General features: G+C 42.4%; 1 protein-coding gene across 1 annotated transcript in view; it reads left to right on the top strand.

The window, feature by feature from the left end:
- The window catches only part of EYA2 (EYA transcriptional coactivator and phosphatase 2), a 137808-nt gene that overhangs the window by 36117 nt on the left and 75223 nt on the right, over positions 1–26468 (top strand). The window contains exons 2-4 of the mRNA XM_083145419.1: positions 14856–14974; positions 22419–22463; positions 24537–24585. Coding sequence (XP_083001545.1) covers positions 14866–14974; positions 22419–22463; positions 24537–24585 — 203 coding nt within the window. The 5' untranslated portion in view covers positions 14856–14865. The remainder of the gene's footprint in view (positions 1–14855; positions 14975–22418; positions 22464–24536; positions 24586–26468) is intronic.

Below are 26468 nucleotides of genomic sequence, written 5' to 3'. Positions count from 1 at the left end.
AGTCATTTTGTCCCCCGTATTTTGGGAACCAGGACCGGCCCTTGAGCCTGGTGCTGGTTTTATAAAATGCACGGAACCCCAACTTGTTTGTTCCTGTGATTTTATGAAACCAGGACCGGCTCTTTCAGCCCGGGGCTGGTTATGCTCTGGAGGGGGGACCCCACGCCGTTTTTTTTTTTTACTTTAACTTTTAGCCTTTTTTTGGACAGAACCATGCACAGATCACACAGATTTGTGCATGGTTCTGTAAAAATCGCCAGCAAGAAGCTGGTCTATTTTTTTTGCGTTTTTTGGTAAGGTCCCATATGCGACTTTAGAACTCGCATCCTATTACATATGCGAGTTCTATAGTTTCCTATGGGAAAACATCTGGATGCGATTTTCAGTGTGACTGAAAATCGCATCTTTAAAATGTGCGATTTCGCGGTAAAAAGTGCGCTTTTTACCGCGATTTTTAACCTATTAAATGTGCGATTTTCGGAAAATGTGCGATTTCGGCCGTTTTTGACCAAAAATCGCACATGTCTAAAAAAACGCACCCTATTACATTTCGCCCCTGGTTAGTATTTTTGTAAACCTTGCAGCTTATGTACTCAGCCAATACATTTCTTTCCCCCAGTGGGGGAGATGTATCAAGTAGTGTGAAGAGTGAATAAGTGGTGAAGTTGCCCATAGCAGCGAATCGGCGTATGCCTATCATTTTAGAGCATGTACTTGATAAATGTTAGAAGCTAAGGGCTATGGGTAACTTCTCCACTCTTCACATTGCTTGATACACCTCCCCCAGCTGTGTTTGTCCAGGTTTGTCATAGATTAGGGAATGATTAAGCTTAATGAACAAATCTGATTTACATTTACGTGTGCAAGCATTATAATGGTTACCAATTTAGCATTTGGGACGTTAGCGGAGGTATCTCTGTAACCTCCGGCATTCTGCTTTTCTCATGAGGACTCGCTATGTACAATTATACCAGGGGCTAAACCCACTTCACCCTGGAATCTGCTGCTGGTATGTTGGGCTACAGCACTTGTCATGTGGAATTGCTGCCATTCTAACGTGGGTTTGGTTTCACATTCACAGCTATATATAACACGACACCTCTCTTCCATGTTCTACATTGCTGAGTAATAGTGCTGATCAGCAGTTTGTGACTGCAACTCCCCGAGATGCTAAGTTAGTTATTATACCTATGTTGCATATTTGCACCTGGACCCACTATGATGGTGTGCAAACACAATTTATATTACTGTATGTGAGGAAAGTACTACTGCATCTGTATGTAGCACATCTATACTGGGCCTTATTCTACCACTGTTATTAAGAGCTGAGCTAGGATTCACCCCATTCCCAACTCTAAATCTGTCCATATATTTTAAATCCTTATATAGTAGGTCAGTGTTCTCAGTGGCGGAACTTGTGGGCTGTGGGCAGGGTTAAGGTCTGTGGGGGCCCTGGACAAAAAAGGTCTGTGGGGCCCCTCCAGGCATCATCCTCCCCCTCCCCCCCTTCCCTGGAGGCATCATCCTCCCCCTCCCGGGCAGCAGGGTCCGTGTAACACTGGCGGGCAGGGGGTCCCGCTGCTGACTTCACATACGCCATAGGGACCCCCTGCCCGCCCGCGCTACATGGACCCCGCTGCCTGACCCCGTGCTGCCAGACCCCGCCTCCTGCCACCCACCAGCCACTGCAGCAGTGGGGTGGCGGGTGTGGGGGCCCCAGATGTGTGGGGGCCCCTGGGTGACCGTCCCTGTCCCCCCATGGGTCCCACTCCTCCACCCCAACATAAGTTCACAATTTGCAACATGGCAGTGGGTGACAGGGAGAGGTAGAGGGTGACAGGGAGAGGTAGAGGTTTACAGGTAGAGGCAGGGGGAGGCAGAGTGTGACAGTGAAAAACAGTGGGTGACAAGAAGAGGGTGACAGGGGCCCTTATTCCTAATGAGCGCCAGTGCATCTATACCGTAACCACCTGTTGGTGGTTACAGTATAGATGATAGACAATGTCTAGGTCACTAGGTGGACCACTGATAGTCGATAGTGACTAGGTCAACACCAAAAAAGGGTCAACATACATTAGGTCAACACTGCCAAAAGGTCGACACGAGCTTATGATTGACATAGGCAAGGTTGACAGTCAAAAGATCAACATGAGTTTTTCACGAGTTTCTGGTAATTGTACGTCGACATGGACACCGTATATATGTACCGTGTCTGCTCGCCATGCTTTGAGTACGGTGCCTCACTGCGCTCAGCACACTTATATTCCCACTCTATGCCCAATTGCATAGCAAAGTATGAAAAACCATATTTTTGGGAAAATGTGTTGACCTAACGTACTGTATGTCGACCCTTTTTAGGTGTTGACCTAGTCACTGTCAACCATTAGCGGTCGACTAGTGACTGTCTACCTAGACATTATCTATCCATTGACTGTATACCGTTGTTGGTATATCCCTGATAATGTGTTTCATAGTGATAAATGCCTCCATGGGCTGTAGCTGCAGTTTTACTTCACTTGCACACAAGCTTTCATTGAACAATACGGATATTTGTCCATCACCTGGTTTAAGTTTTTTTCCCAGGACACTTAAAACTTCATAAATCTTTTTTTTTTTTAATTAAGTGCAGTCTTCCCTCTGCTAATTCTTTTCAAATCTTCTCATTCAGTAGTCGGAAAATAAGAGTCCCTTGTTCTCCACAAGGTAAATTCGAAAGAAAAGAGCGTTTCATCCCTCTTCTTACCTTGAACTGATCAACCAGAAACCTGAGCAGCCACAAAGCCAAAATCCCACCTTCCCAGAGATGGCCTTGTGCTGTATCTTCCTCTAATCTTTCACTTGTTAATTGCAGGAAGTTTTGGGAGGTCCGTCTCCCAGCTGTTGCCTCCTGTAATGAATGACCTCCAATTCTTCATCTGTGCACTATGACCGGGGAGTCAGTTCTTGGGGAGGGGGGGTGGCAGGCAGCAGGTCTAATAAACAGGGAAGTACAGAGGGCAACCTTTATCACTTTGTAATTCATAAGGTACTGTATGGTAGAGTGCACTGAATGTGCAAATAATATTAATATTCCTAAATATAAGTGTGTATGTGTTGTGTGTGTGTGTGTTTGTCTTTGTACATGTCTGTTTAGAATATCACGTAAATTCATAAAATGCTATTTGTCAGGGTATTATTGTATTATACCTAGGGGGATATTCTATTATCCTTGCTTTGGCCAATAAAAATGGTTTGTTGTGATTAATGAACGCTGGTCTTTATCACAGTATTCAATTAGCAGCCATTTTCATCAGCCAAAAATGGATCATGTATAATTCCCTGATCCCATTATCGCAGGCCCCGGTGGCTGCTCATTAGGGGATGATGCCTTGCGTGTCTGAGGCATCACACCTGACAGCGGGTATCGGAAGAAGGGGCAATGGGATAGTTCCGGTCCTACCTATTATCAACTGTGAATCACCGCTGCTAGGATACCCCTCCCTCCCTTAAATTGCCAATGCAGTAGTATGATTTAGGCCGATTTCACCTGATCCCTACGGATTAGGCTGAGGAATCGGCAAAATTGTATGTGTTTGATGTCCCCCCTCGGACCTGAGCAGGCAGTCGCATCTGCTGTCTCTCCGACGGCGGGGAGTGTGGTCGCATGCTATGCGCATCAGATGTATCGGATGGCCCATACACTGCTGTGATATATCGCAGTAGTGTATGGGCACCTTTTTAGGTGGGATGGGAAAACCTGTTTCTCTGCTATCTGCCTTATTTTGAGATAAGCTAATTGGAAAATACTCTCACAGCGGAAATTATCCACCCTTGGTATTCTGTCAACATTATCTGCCCCACCTCCAAACACCCCCCCCCCCCCCCACATCCCGGCTTCACTAGCCTGATTCCTTTATCTATCAGTATTTATAGTTTGCTTTACCCTGCCCAATTGGAACCTTTCTGGTTTTTAGTCCATTACATGTGATACAAGTCGTACTTCCCTCATATAACACACAATCTAGTCTTATATGGATAAAACATACTTTTCTCTGTAATGTAGAAAATCCCCTGTAACAGGAAGGCAAGGTTGCTGTAATCACAGCAGTATGGCTGATGGTAATCACTTTCCACAAGTGTAACAAGGATTGCAGCACTAATGATTTGTTATCCAAGTTCTGCTGTAATTCCACATCATTTTGGGAACATTTGCTCTCCATATGTATTTTGAAAGTGAAAGCCAAGAAAAGGGTAACGATGAGTGTTCCACAACAGAGGGTGGTAAAAACCAAACTGTATGGTGTGAGGGAGAAAACAGCACTTTGTAATAAGTGTAAAAATCATTATTGTATGAAAGGAACTGTAGCCAATTTTTACATCTGATATGATTTCTCTTTTTATTTTACATGTTCCATCATTAAAAAATGAGGGGGGGTGTGAAATCTAAATATCCCTTTCTTGCTTTGAAAAGTAAAAGAGTTTACAGTGGTGACACAAATGTGGCAAAATAAAAAATATTGTATTGAATTTTATTGGGTAAAGATCAGTGTGAGGTCTTGGTAATACCAGTAAGTGAGCGGCTTTGAGGAAGGCTTTGCATAGCGCTGTGCTATGCAGAGCTGTCCTCCCCAGGGCCGGCTTTACCTAGGGCGCCGGGATCTGGGGGGCGCCACCAAATCTGCAAATCCAAAAAAATCAAGGATGTCTATGAGGATCCTTGTTGTACTTAATGCGGGTTGCGACTGTGGAACTTCTAAGACCTCACCTCCATACTTTCCCTTGAGACATACTTCCGTACATTGCTGCCCCTGGGTGGGGCTGGGAAGACCACATGATTTTATTTTTATTTTATTTTAGGGGGGGAGTAGGCTGAAGTTTTGCCTGGGGTGCTGAGAAGCCTTATACCGGCCTTGGTCCTCCCTCTGCTGCCAGTGTGCCGGGCAGGGGGAAAGCGGCTCAGTGTGTATGCACTGAGCGGCTCCACCCCCCCCCCCCCCAGCGATGAAAACGATCATCGCTGTCCATACACTCTCAGCAAAATCACCCAGTGTCAGGACCTTAAGGTTTGAGAGAACAAGGTCATATGATTTAGGCTGGAAGAAAGAAACCTGTGGTTCTCTAGCAATTATGGAACTATAAGTTACAGCATGGCATGCCAAAGGGGATTATTCAGAGTTCGAATATTGAATGACTGTGGAAAGAAACGCGCATGTGCAGTAGCAGACAGCAACAAAAATCAGCCATTACAATTTTCGCAACTCCCTCGCAACTCAGCTAACCGGGATCCGGTGTTTGGGAGTTGGTAAACTGGGACTGTCAGAAAAAACACAGCCGTGCCCAGGAGTGGTCAGTAAGGGTGTGTGATGTCAGCTCCGGCCTCCATCAGCCTGTCTCTGTCGCAGAGTTGTGGGAGGGTGAGAGTTACGCACACTTGCACAGACTGTCAAAAAAATTAGATGGTGAATACCTTGCGAATTCATCTGCAGATCAGCGATCCATTTGAAAGTCATTTGCACTGTTGCAGCGGGTGGGACGTCACTCTGCCTGGGTGGCAGCTATCTGATCACAGACCTCTGCACATTCACATAGCCGCAATCAGATGTAGCCCGAAATCTGGCATAGACATTGTGATGACGTGATGACATGAATTTCAGTTTCATTTGTTGAGAAAGGGAAGGGTACTGTGGGCAATGTTTGCACTTTGCAGTTACACAATCAGAAGGCGGCAGCATACTGTAGTCACTTCTAGTAACCTTGCTGAATTCTTAGAACAAATTATATTAATGGTATAATAATGGTCCAATATTCAGTGAAGCAACCAAAGAAGTATGGACACTAGAAAGAAATATGGACACTATTTACTAAATAGAGGCGCCATTCCACAACTGGGTGTTTTATATATATATATATATATATATATAAATTCCAGAAAGTTCCGCACCTATCACAGAAGAGTCACCACGGTGGTGCTCACTCCAAGGATAATATATCCAAACAATAAAGAGCAAAAAAAGAGGGCACTCACCAATCGTTGAATGAAATTTGAAGAAAAAACGATTTATTTATGATTACATGACAGGGCTAACGTTTCGGTCTTACACAGACCTTTGTCAAAGCCAAGCAATATAGAGAGCAGGTCCTTCCACCATGAACATGGTGGAAGGACCTGCTCTCTATATTGCTTGGCTTTGACAAAGGTCTGTGTAAGATCGAAACGTTAGCCCTGTCATGTAAGCATAAATAAATCGTTTTTTCTTCAAATTTCATTCAACGATTGGTGAGTGCCCTCTTCTTTTGCTCTATATATATATATATATATATATATATATATATATATATATATATATATATATATATCTGAGTCAGCATCCCCAGGTGATTCTGTGTGCTGTTTGAGTCTGGAACAGCTCCTGTGACTCACTCCTAATTCAGAATGTGAGGCAAATAACGGGAGATCAGACAGTGCTCCCAGATTTACTTGTCAGCAATTGCTTAAGATTATATGGTTACTTTTATTGCTGTAGAAGTGACTCTGTGTTGGAATCAAGGACCTTGCACCTGGTCTGGATTACAGAATTGTCCCCCAAAATCAGCAGTTAACAATGCAGACACAGGTCCTGGACTCACAAGTCAGCCATAGCCTGAATCTGAATTATTATAGTAAAAATGCTCACGAAGTGTCATGGAATTGGGATGCAGGGAGCATATTTGTGTTAATCTTATCTCCACAGTATAATATTTACTATATGACGGTATCTATCATCCCTTCACACAGTTGGACAGACTGTGGGCAGGAGGTTTCTCTGTCTTGCTTTATATACTTGGGTTCTGTCAAAAATAGCTTCAATTTAGAAGGTTTATCACTTCATCTTTCTCATTACCAATTTCCATGTCCTAGAATATGACGTCAGATTAATAACTATTTGGCCCAGCTAGTCTGTCCTAAACATAGGTAGACAATAGGGTTATTTTTTATTGGGAGCCAATCAACCTACTACCAGTATAAGTTTTAGTATTTAGTATATAGGAGGAAACTGAAGTACTCTGAGGAAATCGACGCAAGCATGGACAGAATATACAAACTCTGCAGAGTTAGGGCTGTGGTGGCAATAGAACCCACAACCTCACTGAGGACCAGGGACTCAGGTCCCTTAAATATTCTATCTTCAATGGTCCCTTGACGATAATTAGCCTAACTGCTGGAGCTGGGTGGCACCTGGTGTCTTTTTCAAATTGTTAATGTTGTGACATCTGCTTCTTATTACTTGTTTCATTGGCATGCAGTCATAATGTTCTGATGTAGATATGGTTGACACAATGAAAAGGTTGACATTATGGATAGGGTAGTGTTATAAAAAATGCATAGTTGACAGGGGCAGCGAATGGCATTGCATACGATACATCATATAGTAAAGGACAGCATACGATGTATCATATGTGATGTATCATATACGATGTATCATATGCGACAGCATACGATGTATCATATGCGATCCGATGTATCATATGCGATGCCAAGCAGCCTGATGGCTCCCCTGCAGGTAGATACCAATGTATCACAAGAGAGGCTGCATTCGATACCTCGGCTTAGTGTATGAGGGCCTTTAGGAAACCTTTGGCTCGCAGGTGCTGTGCTGATTGGTCGGTCAGACATGCTGAAATTGTCCTGGATATCTGAAAGATCTAATAATTGGTTGCCTCTGTTTGCTGGTAAAGAACATAAAACAACTGTGCTGTGCCTTCTAATGCAGTACAGTTGGAGGGTACAGAACACAGATTTTGTGGCCATACATTGTAATGTCTCACATATCTGATGGTTTCAGTTTTCCAGGTCTGTTGGCTTACAGACATTCTATCTCACAGCATATGCCCAGCATAACGGTCCTATCTATTATATTATAACAATGCTTTAATCAGAATTTAAATGAGAAGACCCAGCTGCAAGAAAGAACAGTGGGATAAACTTTTTTTTTTATGGGATTGTTTTATTTGTTTTCGCTCTTCTTTTCTGGTGCTCCCACAGTCCTGCATCTACTGCGGGATCGAACATGCTTGAATCACATCACAACGGCGTGGAGAATAAGGGTTTCTGCCAGAAGTTCATTATAAACAACTTAGAGATATTAGATGGTTCTCACTAGGTTGTTCCATATTGACTTCATACTTTTCTTTAGTTCCATGGTGTAAGACAAGTGGTGGGATACAGATCAGGACAGAAAGAGCTTCAGTTGGATTGTATATAGCTCTCTAAAGATAATCAGAAGTGTTGTTTCAAACATAATTAAACATATATATTAAACATCTCCGGGGATGCTGGACACACGCCCAGAGTGACAAAAATGGGGTCACCGCAAGGCCACAACCCTTTCAATTCAGCCATGCTCCCTTTTTGGACAGAGTTGCTGATGGCAGGGCAGGGTGTGGAGGTGTCAATGCAGAGTGCGCCCCGGGTGCCACCACACTCTATGACGCCTCTGCTTTGGCGTATTTATTGTTTGTGCCATCTATAAATATTTTACATCAGTGACATTTTTATTAATGTTGTTCACCAATGAGCGTGTATATTTCATAATGCTATGGACTTTTGAGAGCCACTAATATAAGCCAATCAGTGGCCTGTGGAAACGATGCGATCCATTTGTATCATTCATTTAATGTTTTGAAATATCTAGCGCAGGGGGTGGCGTAATGTGCAGCTATATTAAATAGGAAGTTCTGTCTTTGTTTTCTGAATTATGACTCTAAATGGAATCATTCATAAAAGAAAATGATCAATCACACAGCAACTAATGAAATCCCAGAACAATAATGTAATTAGAAGGTACAAGTACGTTTCAAACATCTGCTCTCTTTCCATTTTACTTTTTTCTCCTCTCTGTTGAAGATGGGGGCGGAAGTCCAATGAGATGTTCTAACAAAACATTTTGAAGTTCAGCAGAATTGGGACCAAAAACAGACTTTTAAAACAAAAAAAGTCTTGCTTGGCTGTGGGGGCTGACAAATTGAGTTAACAGAATGAAGATTTAGCATAAACAAAACAATATGTACGGACAGGGCTCCCAACGGATTGATGTATTTTTCAGCCCTGAGGCTACGGTGACTTCCTGATATTGGTAACAGAATTGGTTGTCGCATGTACTGTTTGATTACCGCCAGTCCCCCCTTATTTATGTAATCTTTTATCTCAAAAGATCCAAAACAAATGCTCTAGAGTGGAATAACTGGGTTCAATCCTACCAAGTGAGCTTTAATTATGACATACAGAAAATGCATCATGGTAGACAGGCTTTTTGATAACAGGACTGGATATTTCCATGGCTGATTGCGTTGGTGTAATATACAGTTCTATTTCCTAAAGTGAGAACTGCACTTTTTCTGATGAAAACTGAGTTTTTTGCCAAAGATAGGGCCCGTTTATGACAAAACATGACTTTACTCTATCTATCAAGGATTTACTGCTGTGGACAGCAGAGGAGGTAATAATATTTGCCAGATGTGACCAGCAGAAGCATCCCTACACAAATTATGATGAAGCCTATTTAACAAGGGTTACACTGGTTCAGTAAAAGTCTGGGATTTCAGTGAACAAGTTTGAGTCGGCTAGCTGGGTCACGCTGTACATGCCCTGTGGCCGTTCCTCCGAAGTAGTAAGTTAAGGCTTCAGGCCAGAATAGCTGAGCAAGATATAACTGATATATTATGGCTATATGTCATTTATCATATAAATGATGGAAACCAGCTCTACTGCCATACACTATATTGATAGCTAGGGCTCATCTAATAATTGTTTTTTTTAAGTGACTATAAAGTATACTTCATCTATAATTGCACACCATTAGCACCAGTTATATTATTATTTTTTACACAGCATTATGTGATAAATGCGTTCATATATGTCCAGGGACTGTGTTAGAACCTTCTGGCACTCCCCTACACTGGCTTCGGTGTTCCACAGTCAGAGCAGGGAACTTGGATTATGGAATGGTACCCGTCCCATATACAGAAAATAAACATCTAGCCCAGACAATGGGTGGGATGTACTAAGCAGCGGTAGAGTGTCTCTCCCACACTCTGCAACCAAGCATGCGAACACCCCCAAGTGATCTACCTCCAACAAACAGGCACCTGTATGTTGGTCTTGTGGACAGCATGGGACGCGTTTTGTATAGAAACATAGAATTTGACGGCAGATAAGAACCTCTTGGCTCATCTAGTCTGCCCCTTTTTTTAAACATGTTACCTCAAACCATATTTGATCCTTATTTTTTTGTAAGGATATCAATCCTATGAACATGCCTGTACACTTACAAACATTTCCGTGTCTGGTGCCTCTTGACAAAAGGAGTTCATTTAAGTACATAATGCATTGAAGGCAGTAGGGGAAGATTGTGTTTTCATTTTTGGTAAAAGGAGCAATCTGAGAGCAAAAAACGGGCAATTCGCATTTGTTTCCAAATCTTCATTAGCCCCAGAGTGATCGGTGTTTGGATGTGGAGGAGGTGTATCAAACCTTGGAGAGAGATAAAGTGAAAAGAGTTTAAATACCAAGCAAACACTTTAAAAAAAAAAATGTAACTGTAAAACTAGAATCTGATTGCTTGGTACTTTAACTCTCCTCACTTTATCTCTCTTCAAGGTTTGATACATCTCCCGAATAATAACATCATGACTATATAGTACTAGTAAACCATCTTGCAGCTAATGCTTCGAAAGCTAGTCTGCTACCTTGTCATTTCCTCTGTGTTTGTGCATGTGTGAGGAAGAAAGAGATGTAGTTTCACTTGCTGCCAACAGATGGTAGTGTTTTGGAGACACACGGACACTAGACATAAATAGATGATATAACATTTCATTATATAATGGATAGTAAGGGTGGGATGTATTAAAGTTAAATAATGTGGTAAAACTTCTGCCAATGGACGTTTCCGAAGGTTTACAGCAATATACTGTATATTGATTCCCATATGTATTAAAAAAGAGATATCTGTGACATACCTGTAGCAGTCCTAGTAGAACTGTAGCTATTTGCAGGATAGTCAATGCCATCTATAAATGCCATTGCATATACGGGTGTGGTATGCCGGGCCGACAGACGGGATTACGATGGTCAGTAATCCCAACTGACAGTACTCACTGACAGTGGGCTAGCCCAATCAAGCCCCTTGCGGGCTCGCTGTGCTCACCACTCTGCAGGCTCAGTGATAGGTTCTCGCCATAGGTTCTGTTCTCCCTGTATGGGGGCCGTGGACCCCCAGGAGGGAGAATAGCCCATCAGTCGGGATTCCAATGTCGGTATACTGACCGTCGGAATCCCGATTATCACTCCGTCATCCGGCACCTGCTTATATAAGCCCCTGTCTATGCATGCGCAATTAGGACTTCAAAGGCATAAACCCAGAGGTCCTCTCCTTGCAATGGACAACTAGAAGAGCTGTTTCTGAAGGCAGGGGTGTAGAGAGCTGTGGCGGGCCTGGATAATTTGTGAGGGGTGTGGCCTAATTGTGGGAGGCGTGGCCATGTACAGTACCTTATGCACATTTATGTTTACAAAATTATTTTCAGTCCTGTGAAGCTGAACTAAATGCAGATGTGAGGTAGCTGCTTCTACTGACGGGGTTGAAATCAGCATACTGGGCCCCTCCAGGCCCATGCCAGATGCCAGTATGCAGGTGAAAAAGGGTGAGATGTATCACAATTCCCATGCACCCTCAGTGTAATCTCGCTGTACTCCACTTTTAACACAGGCGCATGGCAGTCCACAAAACATTCTTACTGTATTGTTTTAAAATAAACACTCTGCAAGATTTGTGCATTGTGCCAGATGTTTCTGCATATTAGAAACAGCTTCATTTATTTTACTGGTTTAAGTATCATTGTATGTTTTGTGCCTGACCCATTTTCCAGTCAATCAAACTAGTTTTCCTTCACAAACCAAGAAATATGTACAACAGGAGAGAGAGCGCTGGCTATTTATTTCTCTTCATGACTGAGAAACGTAAACCTGCTGGGACCATGGCCCTGTAATCTCCAATAGGAACAGAGCTGTAGTGCAGCTATCAGTCCATGTGGCTTAGACAGCCCTCCTACAGCCCAGCTCAGAAGTCATTGAAATAATCCAGGAAGGCAGCGTCTCCAACCGTTTCCTGATTTCAGCTCTGTCTATACATTGTTTGGAACAAACCCAAATTGCTTGTTTCTCGAATTATTCCAAAAACTTATTGCAATATGTTCCTTATGTGTGGCGAAGGGAGAATGCTTACAGAAGTCTTAACCCTTGCTTAGCACACAGCTGACAGTAGGCTAGGTACTGACAAGGTCTTGTAAACAATGGGATAATGCAGTACAGAAACACTACTTTTGAGACCCCCACCTACCTCCCTCCATGTGTTTCCAGGCAGCTTCTATTTTTCGGATTTAAATATCTATGTTGCATAGAATACAATATGTTGTATCAGTTTTGTATATCTACAGTATCAGGCATTTCCTCTCTACCTGGTTAACTGTAGGGATGGCCATAGTTTCTATGGCCATCGATGGTTGCCATCGATGGCAATAGTGCAAGTTGCCATCGATAGTGTTAAAATATGCAATGGATGACCATCAATATTTTTACCTATCGATGGTTATCCATTTTGTTTGACTGGCCTGTTGGGCTAATTAAAACACGGAGGTGGGGCTTCACAGGTTACAGGGCGGAGCTATGCTCCCTGTCTCGGCACTTTGAAAAAAATCAATGTGCAATCAGTGGAGGGAATCCATCTGGTTCTCCCCCCCATTGATGGCAAAAGTATTTGGCATCAGCCATAGACCATCGATGGTCTGTGGCCATCCAAATTAAATGTTCCATACCTGCTATAGTTCTATATGTGCACAGACATATTTATACTTCTCTTGATCTGTGAACTATATTAAATCGTTAGCGCCCTACTAATAAAGCACTGGCGGATCTATAATGGTTGCAATTCATACGGGCCCCTGGGTCCAGGGGGGCCTGCACACTGCACACCTTGTACCTAATTAATTATACTCACTTCTCCATTGGATTGGCGATGGCTGCACAGCGGCAAAAATCACCAGGATAATGGCCGCCGCTGCCATTATCTAGTGATTTACGCATGTGCAATAGAGGTGACCCTGGCAACATGGTGTGGGCTGGATAGATACTGTAGATAGATGGGTTGTTTCTATGGGCAACCAATCAGAATCAACTTCTCATTTATTTAGCACCCTCTAGAAGACAATAGATAGTATCTGATTGGTTGCCCATAGCAACATCCCATCTGAAATAGAACGACTATCTTAGTAAATTTCACCTGATATCTCTTGCATGTTCTATGTGATGTCATACATAAAATTGTAAGCATGTTTCTAGTTCTGTTTATTACACTTTTAATAGAAGTTGTAAAAGCAAATGCATATACTGTATAATACGCCAACCTTATCTCAAAAGTGCTGTACTCTAATTAATAATAACAATGTCCAACATGCGGTTGCCATTAGAAATTTCAGATTGTGAATTGCACCCACACATCACTTAGCACTGTCATGTATGACACTGTGCACACATGTAGAACATTTTGCACATACAGTGAGTATGTACAGTATGTTAATGAGTTATAGGAGATGTATTATTTGAGAGGAGTCCTCCGCATGAAATCTCCATAAAAGCAGGGACTATTGCTTACTGGACAGATTGTAGCAGCCAAAGTGAGATTCCCTGAGCAGTCAGTAGGCCGTTGTGCTCCGCTGTCTGTGGAGCCACTGACTTAGGAATCCATATGCTTTTGATCCATTTGCTGTACAGGGAGCCTTTGAAGTGTTCTCAGTGCCCCCTCCCTCCATCTCCAGCTGTCATCTCTTGGGTTCCGCTCCCTGACATTGCTCTGAAACTGGGCTTTTAAAGCAGTCATGCTTCCCCTAAATGCTGATGCCTCGGGGGAATGTGAGCGACGACAGGCCTAGCAAATGGTAGAGAATCTGTTCTCTGTATGTGCCACCACCATGGTCCTGTCTGCAGCCTGGCTCTTATGTTTGTCCTTGTTCTATTCCGTTTACATGGTAATTAGGTTCAGATTTTTCATGTTATCTATTAAAATGTCTGGCTTTTGAGGAGCACAGAGAATGCGGTATTGTGTTTCTCATTTGTATTCTATTATGTCATAATTGCACTTATTAGGCCCAATACTTGTTACATGTTTATTTACTGTTAGTGCTAAAGAAGAAAAGTTACTACATGACTATTTCAGTAGTTTGTTAACTGTTTGTTTGTGTTCACTGGTCTGTAGCGTCTGATACAGCAGCAGATGTACTAAGCTTTTAAGAGTGATAAAACGGATAGTGATAAATTACCAGCCAATCAACTGTCATGTTACAGGCTACGTTTGAAAAATGTAGCCCCATTGACCACAAATGTCACATGGTTGTAGTTCGCAAAAACAGTTGTTTCTAAACTTTTCAGACAAGAACATCCTTTAAAAAAAAGCCATAACTTTTTAAATTCTAATTTATGTTGCATTAAAGCAGTCTCAGACAGTACTGTCACATTTGATTTGAATAATAGAGTGTGGGCTGTCTAATTACTCCCTGGATTAAACACATGCTGGAGTGTATTCATATTCACAGGAGACCAGAGTCATTTCTGATGGCAAATCACAAAAGTCAGACAAACAGCAATCAAACGTGTGCACTCCCCAAGGAGTGAGCTCTTCATTTACATCCAGTGTTCTCTTAGGTGGAATAATTTTAGCAAATGTTATTTTATGAAATTTAAATAGAGAATGTGATTTAGGTGGTGTGTTTTAATATTTATATGGCACAGGGAATTATCACTAGGCATGCACAGTGGAATACATTATCCTGTGTTCTTTCTCTTTCAGGTGCAAGGAAATGCTAGATCTAGTGATATCACAGAGCCTCTCTGTTACCAGTGGCTGCTCTGACGACCTGAATTTCAACCCTTCTCACAGTCATTTCGCATCTCCTAATGACATAACAGGTAAGAATTATCTGTTGCTTGGGGCACCTTTCTCTGTTCAGAATGGACACAAGTTTTGCCAGACCCTAGTGCTGTAGAATTTACAATGACTTTAACAATGTGATGTTGTTGATGCGACAGGTTTCTCAGTAGTACTGTCTTTTAGCCTATGCCACTTATGGTAACTCTGCTTCCCTTAGCCTGGGCAGCTAGGAATAGGATAACATTGTTGGCACTGAACATTTCAAAAGTTTACTAAGCGTATCTGTATATTTGCTTAAAACTAGTCCGTTCGGAAGACATGGGATCCAAGGGGCAGATGTAAAATGTGCAGTGAGATTTAGATTTGAGAGGGGTGTGTTCAAACTGAAATCTAAAGCTGTTCAGCATTTGTGGGCTACATGCAAAAGCTGACCGTATTTACCCTGCATGCAAAAAAAAAATTAAATTAAATGTATCCATTTGCATTGCAGCATGGTTTGTCCAGGTTCACAGTTACTTGATCTTTGTTGCTTCACTCCTACCTCAGAATCAGGCACATATTGTGAATACTGAGCTGAATTTTCAAACTCTCTAGTAGTTTGTATTGCAAAAACTGTACTGACTGCTTCGCATGGTTACCCTGTCCTGGCTGGCAAAGCAGCTAGCACTGCCTTTCACTCCAAAATAAATATCACAGCATTCCACTCCCCTGGGTGTCCCGTTTATCCACTCTCCTGGCTTTTACATTGTTCCACTCTCCCGACTGTCACATCATTTTGGGAATCTGGGATTTACAGCATTTCTTTTTCCTGATTTGCACAGCATTCCATTCCCTGGCTGGCACAGTGTTCCACTTTGGCCAGTGTTAATTTCTTCTGGTTGTTACAGTGCTTTACTCTACCGGATGTCACATCATTCTACGCTCTTGGCTGTCACAGCATTCCACTCTCCTGGCTGTCACAGCGTTCCACTCTCCCGACTGTCACATCATTTCGGGAATCTGGGATTTAAAGCATTTCTTTCTCCTGATTGGCACAGTATTCCATTCCCTGGCTGGCAAAGCGTTCCACTTTCCCAGTTTGTACAGTGTTCATTCCTTCTGGTAGACACAATGCTCCACTCTCGCGGATGTCACATCATTCTACGCTTCTGGCTGTAACAGCGTTCCACTCTCCTGGCTGTCATGGCGTTCCACTCTCCTGGCTGTAACAGCATTCCAATATCCAGGCTATTGCAACATTCTACTCTCCAAGCTGTCACAGCTTTCCGCTCCACCACTTGGCATTCCCTTCATTTCTTCTGGTTGTTACAGTGCTTTACTCTACCGGCTGTCAAATTATTCTAATAACTTGGCTATCACAGAGTTCCACTCTTCTAGGTTTCACACTCTGGGAGTCGCGGTATTCCATTTCCCTGAATGTAAGGCGTTCCACTCACCTGGCTGTTGCAGTGTCCCACTCTCGTGTCTGACACAGCGTTCCTGCTTGCTTTCTGTATCAGCATTGTTACAGGAAGCAAGCAGGAGAGTGGGAGAGTGTAACGCTGTCACAGCTTTGCACTCTCCCATCTGCATACCTCCCAACTGTCACGATTTTAGAGGGACAGTCCCGATTTTCGGGTCCTGTCCCGCTGTCCCACCCGCGGCAGGCATTGTCCCGCTGCGGGGGGGTGGCAGTTGGGAGACCCCCCAATCTAGTAGAATAGACGCTGTGCGCATGCGCACAGCGTCTATTCTCGTATGAAAATGAGGTTGCGGCTAATTAGCATAAGCCGCACCCTCATTTGCATACGCCGCGCGAGTGTCCCTATTTCATACGGACAGAAGTTGGGAGGTATGCATCTGGCACAGCATTACTGCTAACAAGGGGATCCTCCTTCGTTGCTTTAAAGATTTGATGTTTTTCAAAATGCCACTTTAGTTAAAGTTTTCTTTGTAATCATGCAGATGACACAACTATTCCTTGCAGAGGCCTCATTCCTTGCAGTGGCGCTTTGAGAGGAGGGGGCCCTTGTGCTCATTCCTATTGGGCCCCCTCCTCTCCAATGGTGTCCACATTCTGGTATTGTGTAAAAGTTTATTGTGCATGCGCAGGTCTCCAGGAAAATGCTGCCTGTGTTCTATGGAACATCTCTATTGCGCACGCATGGCCATTTTCTTTAATTAAATGTAGAAAAACAGCACTATCTAAAATAAGGAACATTATTTAGCTGTACTTACATTTAAAAGTTATTGTTTTACTAACGTAGAAGTTTTCCTGCACTCTTTTTTTTATTGTAACCTCAAAATGTCCTTTCATAAATAATTTATTGCCAGTCGATTGCGTCGGGTCTCATGGTGACTTTATGCTTAGGATTTCACAGAATTATTTCCTGAATCCTGCTCAGGAATGTTCTTGATGCCCAAGAATGTCTTATCTGGCAAGAGCAAAATAGGACACATTGTTTTAGAGTTGAGATACCGGACTGAAAAACCATTAGGCTATTCAAGCCTTTCTTGTGGACTCTAAATCTGTTTAACAAATTATTGGCAAGAGACAGGGCCCTATGTATTCTCACTAGTTTCTGAACCAAGTCCTCTTACTGCTCACTCACAAGATGGGTAGATGTGTGTGACCTCTCACCTCCTGGTTTTGGAAATAGAGGAGGATGAGGTAAAAAGCACCAAATAAAACAGTGCTACAACAGGTGATGCTTGTAATTACAGATCTCAGTAAATCTAGACTTTGATATACCCTATGGTTTGAATGCTCTGACAGATATAGGCCTATTTTATGACTATGGACAATTTGCAGCAACAACAGTGATATCACAGGAGGTGGCCCACCAAAGCCTAAATACCAGGTACAGGCACCATCCTTCTTATGTTATCACTATCCAAAAAATAGTAATAATTGGAGAAATATAAAACTTTTTTATTGTAAAAGTTGACTTTATTCCCAGCGTAATTGAAAGTCCACGGCTTCTAGTTCCACTATGCTTATGAGATCTGGCTAGCTGAGTCACACAAGCTCTTCTTCCCACAGATCTGTCCATTGTAGCAGTAAGCTAACTCTTAATGGTTGTGGATAGTATTGCTGGGCACTGGCAGCTCAGTATCACTTAGTGATATTTTATTCATAAATGAAAGTATTAGGAGGTTTCTTTTCAATTGTACCAATATATAGTGATAGAAAACCAACCATGATGATAAATCCATTGTTAATAGATAGGCTCAGTACACCGGAAAGAAGCCACACCCCTAACTCCGCCCTTCACACATCGGTGTCGCATTGGGGTATACACACCGAGTGATCCGTGCTTAATTTCTAAGCGATCTAGTCAGATCACTTAGAAATAGGCCTGAAATTGCCCTGTGCCCCTTTAGACAGAAACCAGGGAAAGTTAATGACAGTATACTTAGGGTCCCATTTATCATTTAATACAGTATTTGCGGCTGAAGGTTAGCCAGAAATATTAATCATCACCAGAATGTATATAGGAGGGACTGCAGCAGGAATCTACAATCCCTGCTGCTATTCCTCCTGCACCGCCGCCGGCCATATCCGCACTACTGAGTGATTTCAATAAAATTACGAGGGATCTATTCTAAGCATTGGAGAAAATCTTTCTATTTTAATATATCTTATGTAACGCATTGGGTAGATTGATTCTACCAGGATGCAGGGTAGATTAGTTGCTTATTTAAGGCTGGCACCCAATTGGCACCAGCCAACACTACTGTATATATCCGTACATGAGTCAGTTGGCAGAAGGAGCAGACTAATGCTCTGCAGCTCTCTAGAGATTAATGTGATATAATCTCCCAAATAGTTTACAAAGTATAGGATCCACTCTGTAACAGAGGAACTATGTATGGATGGTGCCTGGGATGGTAACACAATATTGTCTATTGAATTTTGAATTCAACTCCTGCACAGCGGTGTACTTACAGTACCTCTCATACTGCAAGGATTTTCTAATAATGGGGCAGATGTATTAAGCCTTAACAAGAGATAAATGCAAGGGTGATAAGGAGAGATAAATGTTCAGCCAACCAGCTCCTTCCTGACTTTTTTCAAACACAGGCTGTAACATGGCAGTTGGCAGGTGATTGGCTGGACGTTTATGTCTCTTTATCATCCTTGCATTTATCTCTTTTTAAGGCTTAATACATCTGCCCCAGAGAGATAGAGGAGTTACAGACTAGTAATACACATTGTTTTGGACAGTGTACCATCTTGCTTTGTGTACAGGTAGATAAGACTAGGAATGGGTGATCGTTTATAGAAATATTATACAATAATAACATGACAAGTAATCACCACTTAACACATAATTAATTATACAATTAATTATTCAGTTGTGCTTTTTTCCCACTATGATTATACTGGATCTTTATATGCTAATAGACAGCTGTAACATTTTTATGTACATGGAACAACTGGGAAATTGCAACATGTAAAAATGTAAAGCTTAGTCCCCCATGGATTTCGTTTTATCACCAGAGGTACTAAGCCACTGTCTGATAGCAGTCTCAGCCATGATATTTATGGACCTAGCCAAAAGGCCTTAGTTCAGAGGCAAACAGAAATACTCTAAGTGGAAACAGAGCTCATTCTGCTCATAAAGCAATGATTCTGTTATAGAAGAATAATCAGATTATTAGCTGCAAATATTGTCACACAAGTGGTAAGTGAAACCCAGCCAAGGCTTGTAGAGGAGCCAGGTCATCCAAGGTCACATGGAGCAATAAACTGCTTATTGGATAATGGGCCTCTTCTCATTGCCCACCATAGTGAATGCAGCATGTTCTGTCCTTTCACGGCCCAGTGTAAAGTCAATTCTTGTGAGGATTTGCTTTCAGAATGTGTTTGCCAACATCTGATTGTAGTTTAGTGATTCACACTAGTTGGTGGGAATTGTACTGACATACATTATCGTTGTGATCCAAGGACCACTTCACCCAGACAATCGCTGTCATAGAAACATAGAATTTGACGGCAGATAAGAACCACTTGGCCCATCTAGTCTGCCCCTTTTTAAAACATGTGACCTCAAACCATATTTGATCCTTATATTTTTAGGAAGGATATCAATATGCCTATACCAAGCATGTTTAATATGTTCTACTGTATTTGCCTCTACCACCTTTGATGGTAGGCTATTCCACTTATCTACTACTCTTTCTGTGAAGTAATTCTTCCTCCAATTTCCCCTGAATCTTCCTCCCTCTAGTGTCAGTGCATGTCCTCGTGTTCTGTTGCTCCTCTACCTGTGAAGAATGTCTCCCACCTGTACCCTGTTAAAACCCTTGATATATATTCGAAAGTTTCTATCATGTCCCCCCTTTCCCTTCTCTGCTCTAAACTATACCTATTAAGAGCTTTTAGTCTTTCCTGGCATGTTGTGTGATTTAGGCCATGCACCATTTTAGTTGCCCTTCTTTGTACAGTTCTTTGTATGCTTCTGGTGATATGGCCTCCAGAACTGTACACAGTACTCTAGATGAGGTCGTACCAATGACCTATACAGTGGCATTATTACTTCTTTCTTTCTACTGCTGATACCTCTCCCTATGCAACCAAACATCTGACCTGACTTGCCTTCTTTATTGCTTTGTTACATTGCCTACCTGACTCTGATCAGAAATTGTTGGGCCCAGTATAAAATAACTTGGGAATGTGGCCAGGTTTAAAAGGTCTGATATGACAGAGGGTGGCAAAGAGGTAACAATAACAGCCCCTTTTTGCTGATTGGAATAACAATTATGAGTAGACTATACAGTATGTTACCATATGCAAGGTGCAATTAAGCAAAACATTTGTGGCTAAGGTCCCTTTAAAAGTATTATCAAACCAAAATGATCAAAGAAGAGAAAGATGGATGACCCGGCCACTGGATATAGATTGTAATCTTTGGCAGGCAGGACCCTCCTTCCTTGTGTTTCATCTAGCATTATCCTTGCTTCCAGTGCTACTTCTCTCTTGTCTCCTACACCCTTTAAGTGATTCTGACTCTCTGCTCTCCTCCGTCACTTGAAACAGTCTTAACGTTCGCTAAACCCTCCCCCTTCTCGACTTTTCTACACTTGCAGTCAAGAATTAGGCATTAACTCTACCCTCACCTTGTCTGCATCTTACCTAATTAATTTTTTATTTTCACTGAGTATCAGGAGCATCACTAACCTATCTGACACCCAGTTCAATAACATGCAGTGGCGTAACTACGTAATGTGCGCCCTCCCCCCGCATTATGCCCGTACCTGGCCTGCCGCATATGCGGTCATGGTCCCGTCTCTCCTGGCGCTGGCTCCTGCTGCTATAATAAAAAATGACACTTAGAAAATGGCTGCCCCCATACTGCAGACCGTTTTTAAGGATGCTAGAGGAGGCCGCCGCCTCCTCTAGCATCCTCAAAAACTGTCTGCAGTATGGGGGCAGCCATTTTCTAAGTGTCACTTTTTATTATAGCAGCAGGAGCCGGCGCCGGGAGAGACGGGACCGTGACGGCAAGCCAGGTACCGGCAGACAGCAGCGGGTAACTATAGACCCGCAGACCCCTCCGGCGCTGACACTTTCTCTGCACCTCCCCACCCCCGTGGGGCCTGCGGAGCTATAGTTACGCCACTGATAACATGGGTGTGGCCTCTCTGGATGGGGATGTGTCCTCATGACCCAACCCCACTGGAGACTGTCTGGGCTGCATGCCTGCTCCAACACAGTGCAGGAGATGGCATTTGCATGTCACCCCTCGGTAGGTGACACTTGGGTGCTGCCCGCACCCCATAGTGACGGCACTGCTGAGTACTGTACCACAGTTATGTGAACTATGAGTAATTGTGCCAGTGTTATTAGTTCTCTGTTTTAGTATAATCCTTGAGTGGTGCAGTGGAAATTATAAAATAAAAGATGATAGTAATAAGAATTTATTGAGGGTAGGGGGTGCTTCATAAATTTATAGCCATACAAAATTCCTTAGGTCTATAGACCTGTATAATCATTTTGGAAAATGCTGTTTACAATTTCTTTAACTAAGTCCAAACTGTAACTTTACACCCTTTTACCAATAATTAAGTCTCTCAGTGTAAATATGACAGTTTCTTTTAATGATTAATCCGAAGCTATTAGCGACTTCTGTGGACTACACAGTCGTAACATTACATACTGTATATAGATTTCAAAATAATACATCCACTAACTTCTTCATACACAAATTTCACTCCTATGACAACTGATTTCTAGGTCTGGTATGACCTCATTGCAAATTGCTATTAAATAAAGTTTTGTAGCTCTTCACAACCAAACATGACTGTAATTCTATCAGTATGAAAGAACAGCTGAAGAGGTTACATATGAATCTCTTCCAAACCTCAACCTCAATTAGTTGGAATTCTCCACTTTCTCTTGGCAGTCATCCTCTGTAAACGAAATAAGCAATTAAAGCGATTTTTTTTCTTCGCTTTTGGTAAGGGCAAAGTTTAATATTCTTTAAATTATTTTTCCAGATAAGGCAAGAAAAGTATCTTCCAGAGACAACTTCACACATTCAGGTAATAAAATGGGTTCAGATGATCAAGGTTCAATATCTCGCCAAGCTATATATATTTAAAACCATTATATGTGAATAACCCTAACACTTCCCACTCAGGTTGATCTTAACCCTCCCTGCTGGTGCCTAACCCCCATACCCTGCCAGCTATACCTAAGCCCCACCCCCACCCAGTACCCTAATCCTAACATCCCCTTCCAAGTAACTAAACCTAATCCCCCCTCCAACCCGCAGCCTAACCCTAACCTCTCCCCCCACAGCATAACCCTAAGTCCCCCCCTCCCATTAGTGCCTGGATATTGGATATTTGGATATTTGCTAAGCTTTTCTGTGTAATTTTTAGGCACAAATCTCTCAGAGTTACCCCTTTTTTTGCATAAAGCACACACATTGTGTGTGTGTGTGTGTGTGTGTGTGTGTGTGTGTGTGTGTGTGTGTGTGTGTGTGTGTGTGTGTGTTTGATTAATTATTCAGGGGAATGTATCCAACCTTGCAGAGAGGTAACATAACAACCAATCAGCTCTCAATTATTAAAATACAGCATGTAACATGACAGCTGCTGATTGGTTGGTGCTTTACCTCTCTCTAAATTCTGATTCGTCTTGTTTTCTTAGTTTACTATCCCTTCAATGCCTTGTCAATGTTATGTTACTAATTATTAATCCAGGTTCAAACAAAAATGGCAATGAAAGGGCAGATGTGGAGGATATGGAAGAGCAGCCAGCAATGGCTACTACCATCATTGGATGAAATGCCATAAAGGCTTTCATCTTACTGCTTCTGATGTGGGTCGTTTAGTGGTCCCAGAGGTTCCAAACAAACACACAAAAAGATAAATAGCTCCTGAAGGCTATATGTGCAGAAGAAACAAAACAAATATAAATTAATGCAGACCCCCACACTGCGGCTTTTGCAGGTATACCTAATGTCTGCCCAGCACATTTCACAATGTACAAGATGTACATTGAGTTAATTTATCATAGAAGTCCCCTCATACAACAAATTTCTGCCTCGTGATGTAGGATTGGGGTCTGTCTGGAGAAGTGTATAGTGAAAAAGTAGACAATTTAAAGCCCTGCTTACCACTTTTTCAGTACCACCCACTTTCTTCATTCCCACTGCTACCTTTTTGTCTCTGATACCGCTCATTTTAGCCTCACCTGTGCCTACATACAGTATGATATGAGTAGACATTGGTACTGCTTTGTTACTGCTGTCCATTTTGTGTTTGAATATTTTTATTACATTACATTGCTTGTTGCACACCTGGAAAGAGCAGAAATGCGCTTTTATCTGTCATAGCTCTATCTGGACTTAAGGTCAACAGTCAATAGGTCGAGCACTATTAGTTACATGCATTAGATCAACATGGTCTATAAGTCCACATGATAATGGTTGATTTTTGATTTTTTCCTGAGCTGACCTTTTCCCCACATTGGCCAACCTTTTGAGGTATGTCAACCTTTTGAGGTCGACCTAGACACTGTTTAACTAATATTTGTAGACCTTATGAACCAAACCCAGTGTGCTTTATTGCTGGAAATGGGGCCTATTGATAAAGACAATACACCACTATATTTGTTTTATTCAGTAACAGCTGCCCGAGTGTATATTGTTTTCAGAATAGGGAATAATCTTCCTTTAAACTCCAGACAAGAGAAAACAGGAACAAGTGTCTAGTGCAGGGGTTCCCAATCTTCTTCTAATCACGGCACCCTAGAGTATCAGAGTTTTTCCAAGGCACCCCAGGCCCCAAAAAATATATATCAAATTAAGTAGATTGTGTTTATATGTGCTTCTTAGGGTCAGTTATGTGGTAAAGGGCAGGATTTGCTTCTGATTGTACACATCTTATGATTGGCAGCCACCAGCACTGGTTTTGTCCAGAAATAATTGATCATAAATCATTTGAATTGGTCCTGGACGACCAACCTGAGGCACCCCTGCAAGTGTCCCGCGGCACCCCAGGGAGCCTAGGCGCACAGTTTAGGAACCACTGGTCTAGTGAGTTCAACAGTACTTTTTTCTTCTTTGGGTGGGGTTGTTACTAATTTACATTTATTTGTACTTTAAGGTAACAGTAAACAGTTCCAGCAATTTGCATCTGAAGTGAATTATCCAAGGTAAGCCTTGCTTTATGGTCGGAGTTATGTACAGCGAGCGATGGGAAAATGTTAAATATCCTGTGTAGGCTTCGATGTGGAGGTGTTAGCATGTGCAGAGACCGCTAATTATTCATATGGTATAAACGTCGATATATTCCCAGAGCGACAGAGCGTAAGCTGCAACCTGTTAGCTGAAGATAAGTAGATTCCGTCAATGTTCTTATAAAAAACAGATGATCTGAGGGGTTTGGCGTGCCTCATTCAATATGGAGGTCTTTATGGCTCAGGAAATCTCATCATTCCCGTTGCGAGTTAACTAATAATTATCTGAGAGCCATTTTTTGCAAAACAGCACACATATTATATGTAAGTAACATATGTCCATCCATATTCTGTATAGCGCTTGGCTGGAAGCCTGTGGTAACCTTTTCCAATCCCCGGTATGATGTCATGTTTATCCATTTTGTATGGAACATTACTACATCAGCATGGCGATGATGTACAGTGGAAATAAACATAGACGGGCCAAGATTAGATGGATGAAGGGATTCTGGGAGTGTGACAAGGATATTTCTGCTCTGATTGACTGTAGGGATACAGTATTTGACTGTTTTCTCATATACAGATGTGTCCACATATATACACCATACTCAAACCGGGAACCACAGACTTTGCCACTTAGCTGTTCCATTTGACTTTTTTCTTAAATATACATCTCAGTCTGCAACTTAATAGTAGCAAACACAGACTTGTTCCCCCTTAATGGCACTGTTTTGATCCAGTTTATTGCCAGTTCCACCCAGGTCAGGGTATGGTGTAAAAGGATCATTGAAAAAACCTGTATCGAGTGTCCTGGGTTACCTAGCATTGCGAACAGGTAACTCGAATCGATCAACCCGGGTCCTGTTCACAACACATCTCCATGCACTGGCAAGAGAAATCCCCTTTACTCTTTATGAGTAGAAAATGGCTCTGACTCTGAATAACCCTGGTCAGAACTGCTGTGGCAGGTCTATTTCAGGTGGGGCAGATGCAACATGTGCAGGGAGAGTTATGGTGCCCATACACTGCTGCGATGTCTTGCAGCAGTGTAGGGATACCCGACAGCCTGCGAGCCACCGGGAAGGTCCGTTGTGATGAATCACATGCGTCCCTACTTCCTGCCCGCCTCGCCGCCAGGAGAGAGGTCCTAGAACGGACGGCCAGCCCGTCCGACCACCTGGTCGGGTCCAATGCGAACGAGACCTTGCATCGGACCCGACTGCATGTCAGGGAGAGACGATTTGGTCCGATTTAACGGGTCGATTGGTCGCAATCGGCCAAAATCGGACCAAATCGCGTCAGTGTATGGGTACCTTTAGATTTAGGAGCCTTATTTTGTTTCTGTGCATGGTAAATTCTGGCTACTTTATTTTTACACTGCAATTTTGATTTCCGTTTGAACACAGTACACAAATCTAACTCTCTCTGCACATGTTACATCTGCCCCACCTGCAGTGCAGCATGGTTTTGTTAATTTTGAGAACCAATTTGTCCTGCGAATTAGGCCCCTGGTGTAAAAGGGGTATTTCTGTTTAGCTGATACTTTTATATTATTGAGAATTCTAGAACTTATTTTGGTGGCGTGGGACATCCATGTGATAATAAAACACATAAGGCAAGCAGTGTGCTGCAGATCGCTAACCTTATGCATCACAGTAGGACCCTGATTACAAAATGAAAAAAGTCTATCCCTGTAAAAGAAAGCAGATGTGTACGACTATAGTCGTACGTTTAATTTTATTCTTATGTCTTTATATAAAATTTGCAATTAAATGTATTACAAATGTTTTGCTTTGCAAATATTACATGTACAGATGGCATCAATAATATATTAGGGGTACCCAGGTGGAACATTATTG

Source organism: Crinia signifera, chromosome 6, assembly GCF_055691185.1.
Source record: "Crinia signifera chromosome 6, ASM5569118v1, whole genome shotgun sequence".
Classification (NCBI taxonomy): Eukaryota; Metazoa; Chordata; class Amphibia; order Anura; family Myobatrachidae; genus Crinia; species Crinia signifera.
The sequence above is the reverse complement of the archived record's forward strand: the minus strand, read 5'-3'. Positions and strand labels throughout refer to the sequence as shown.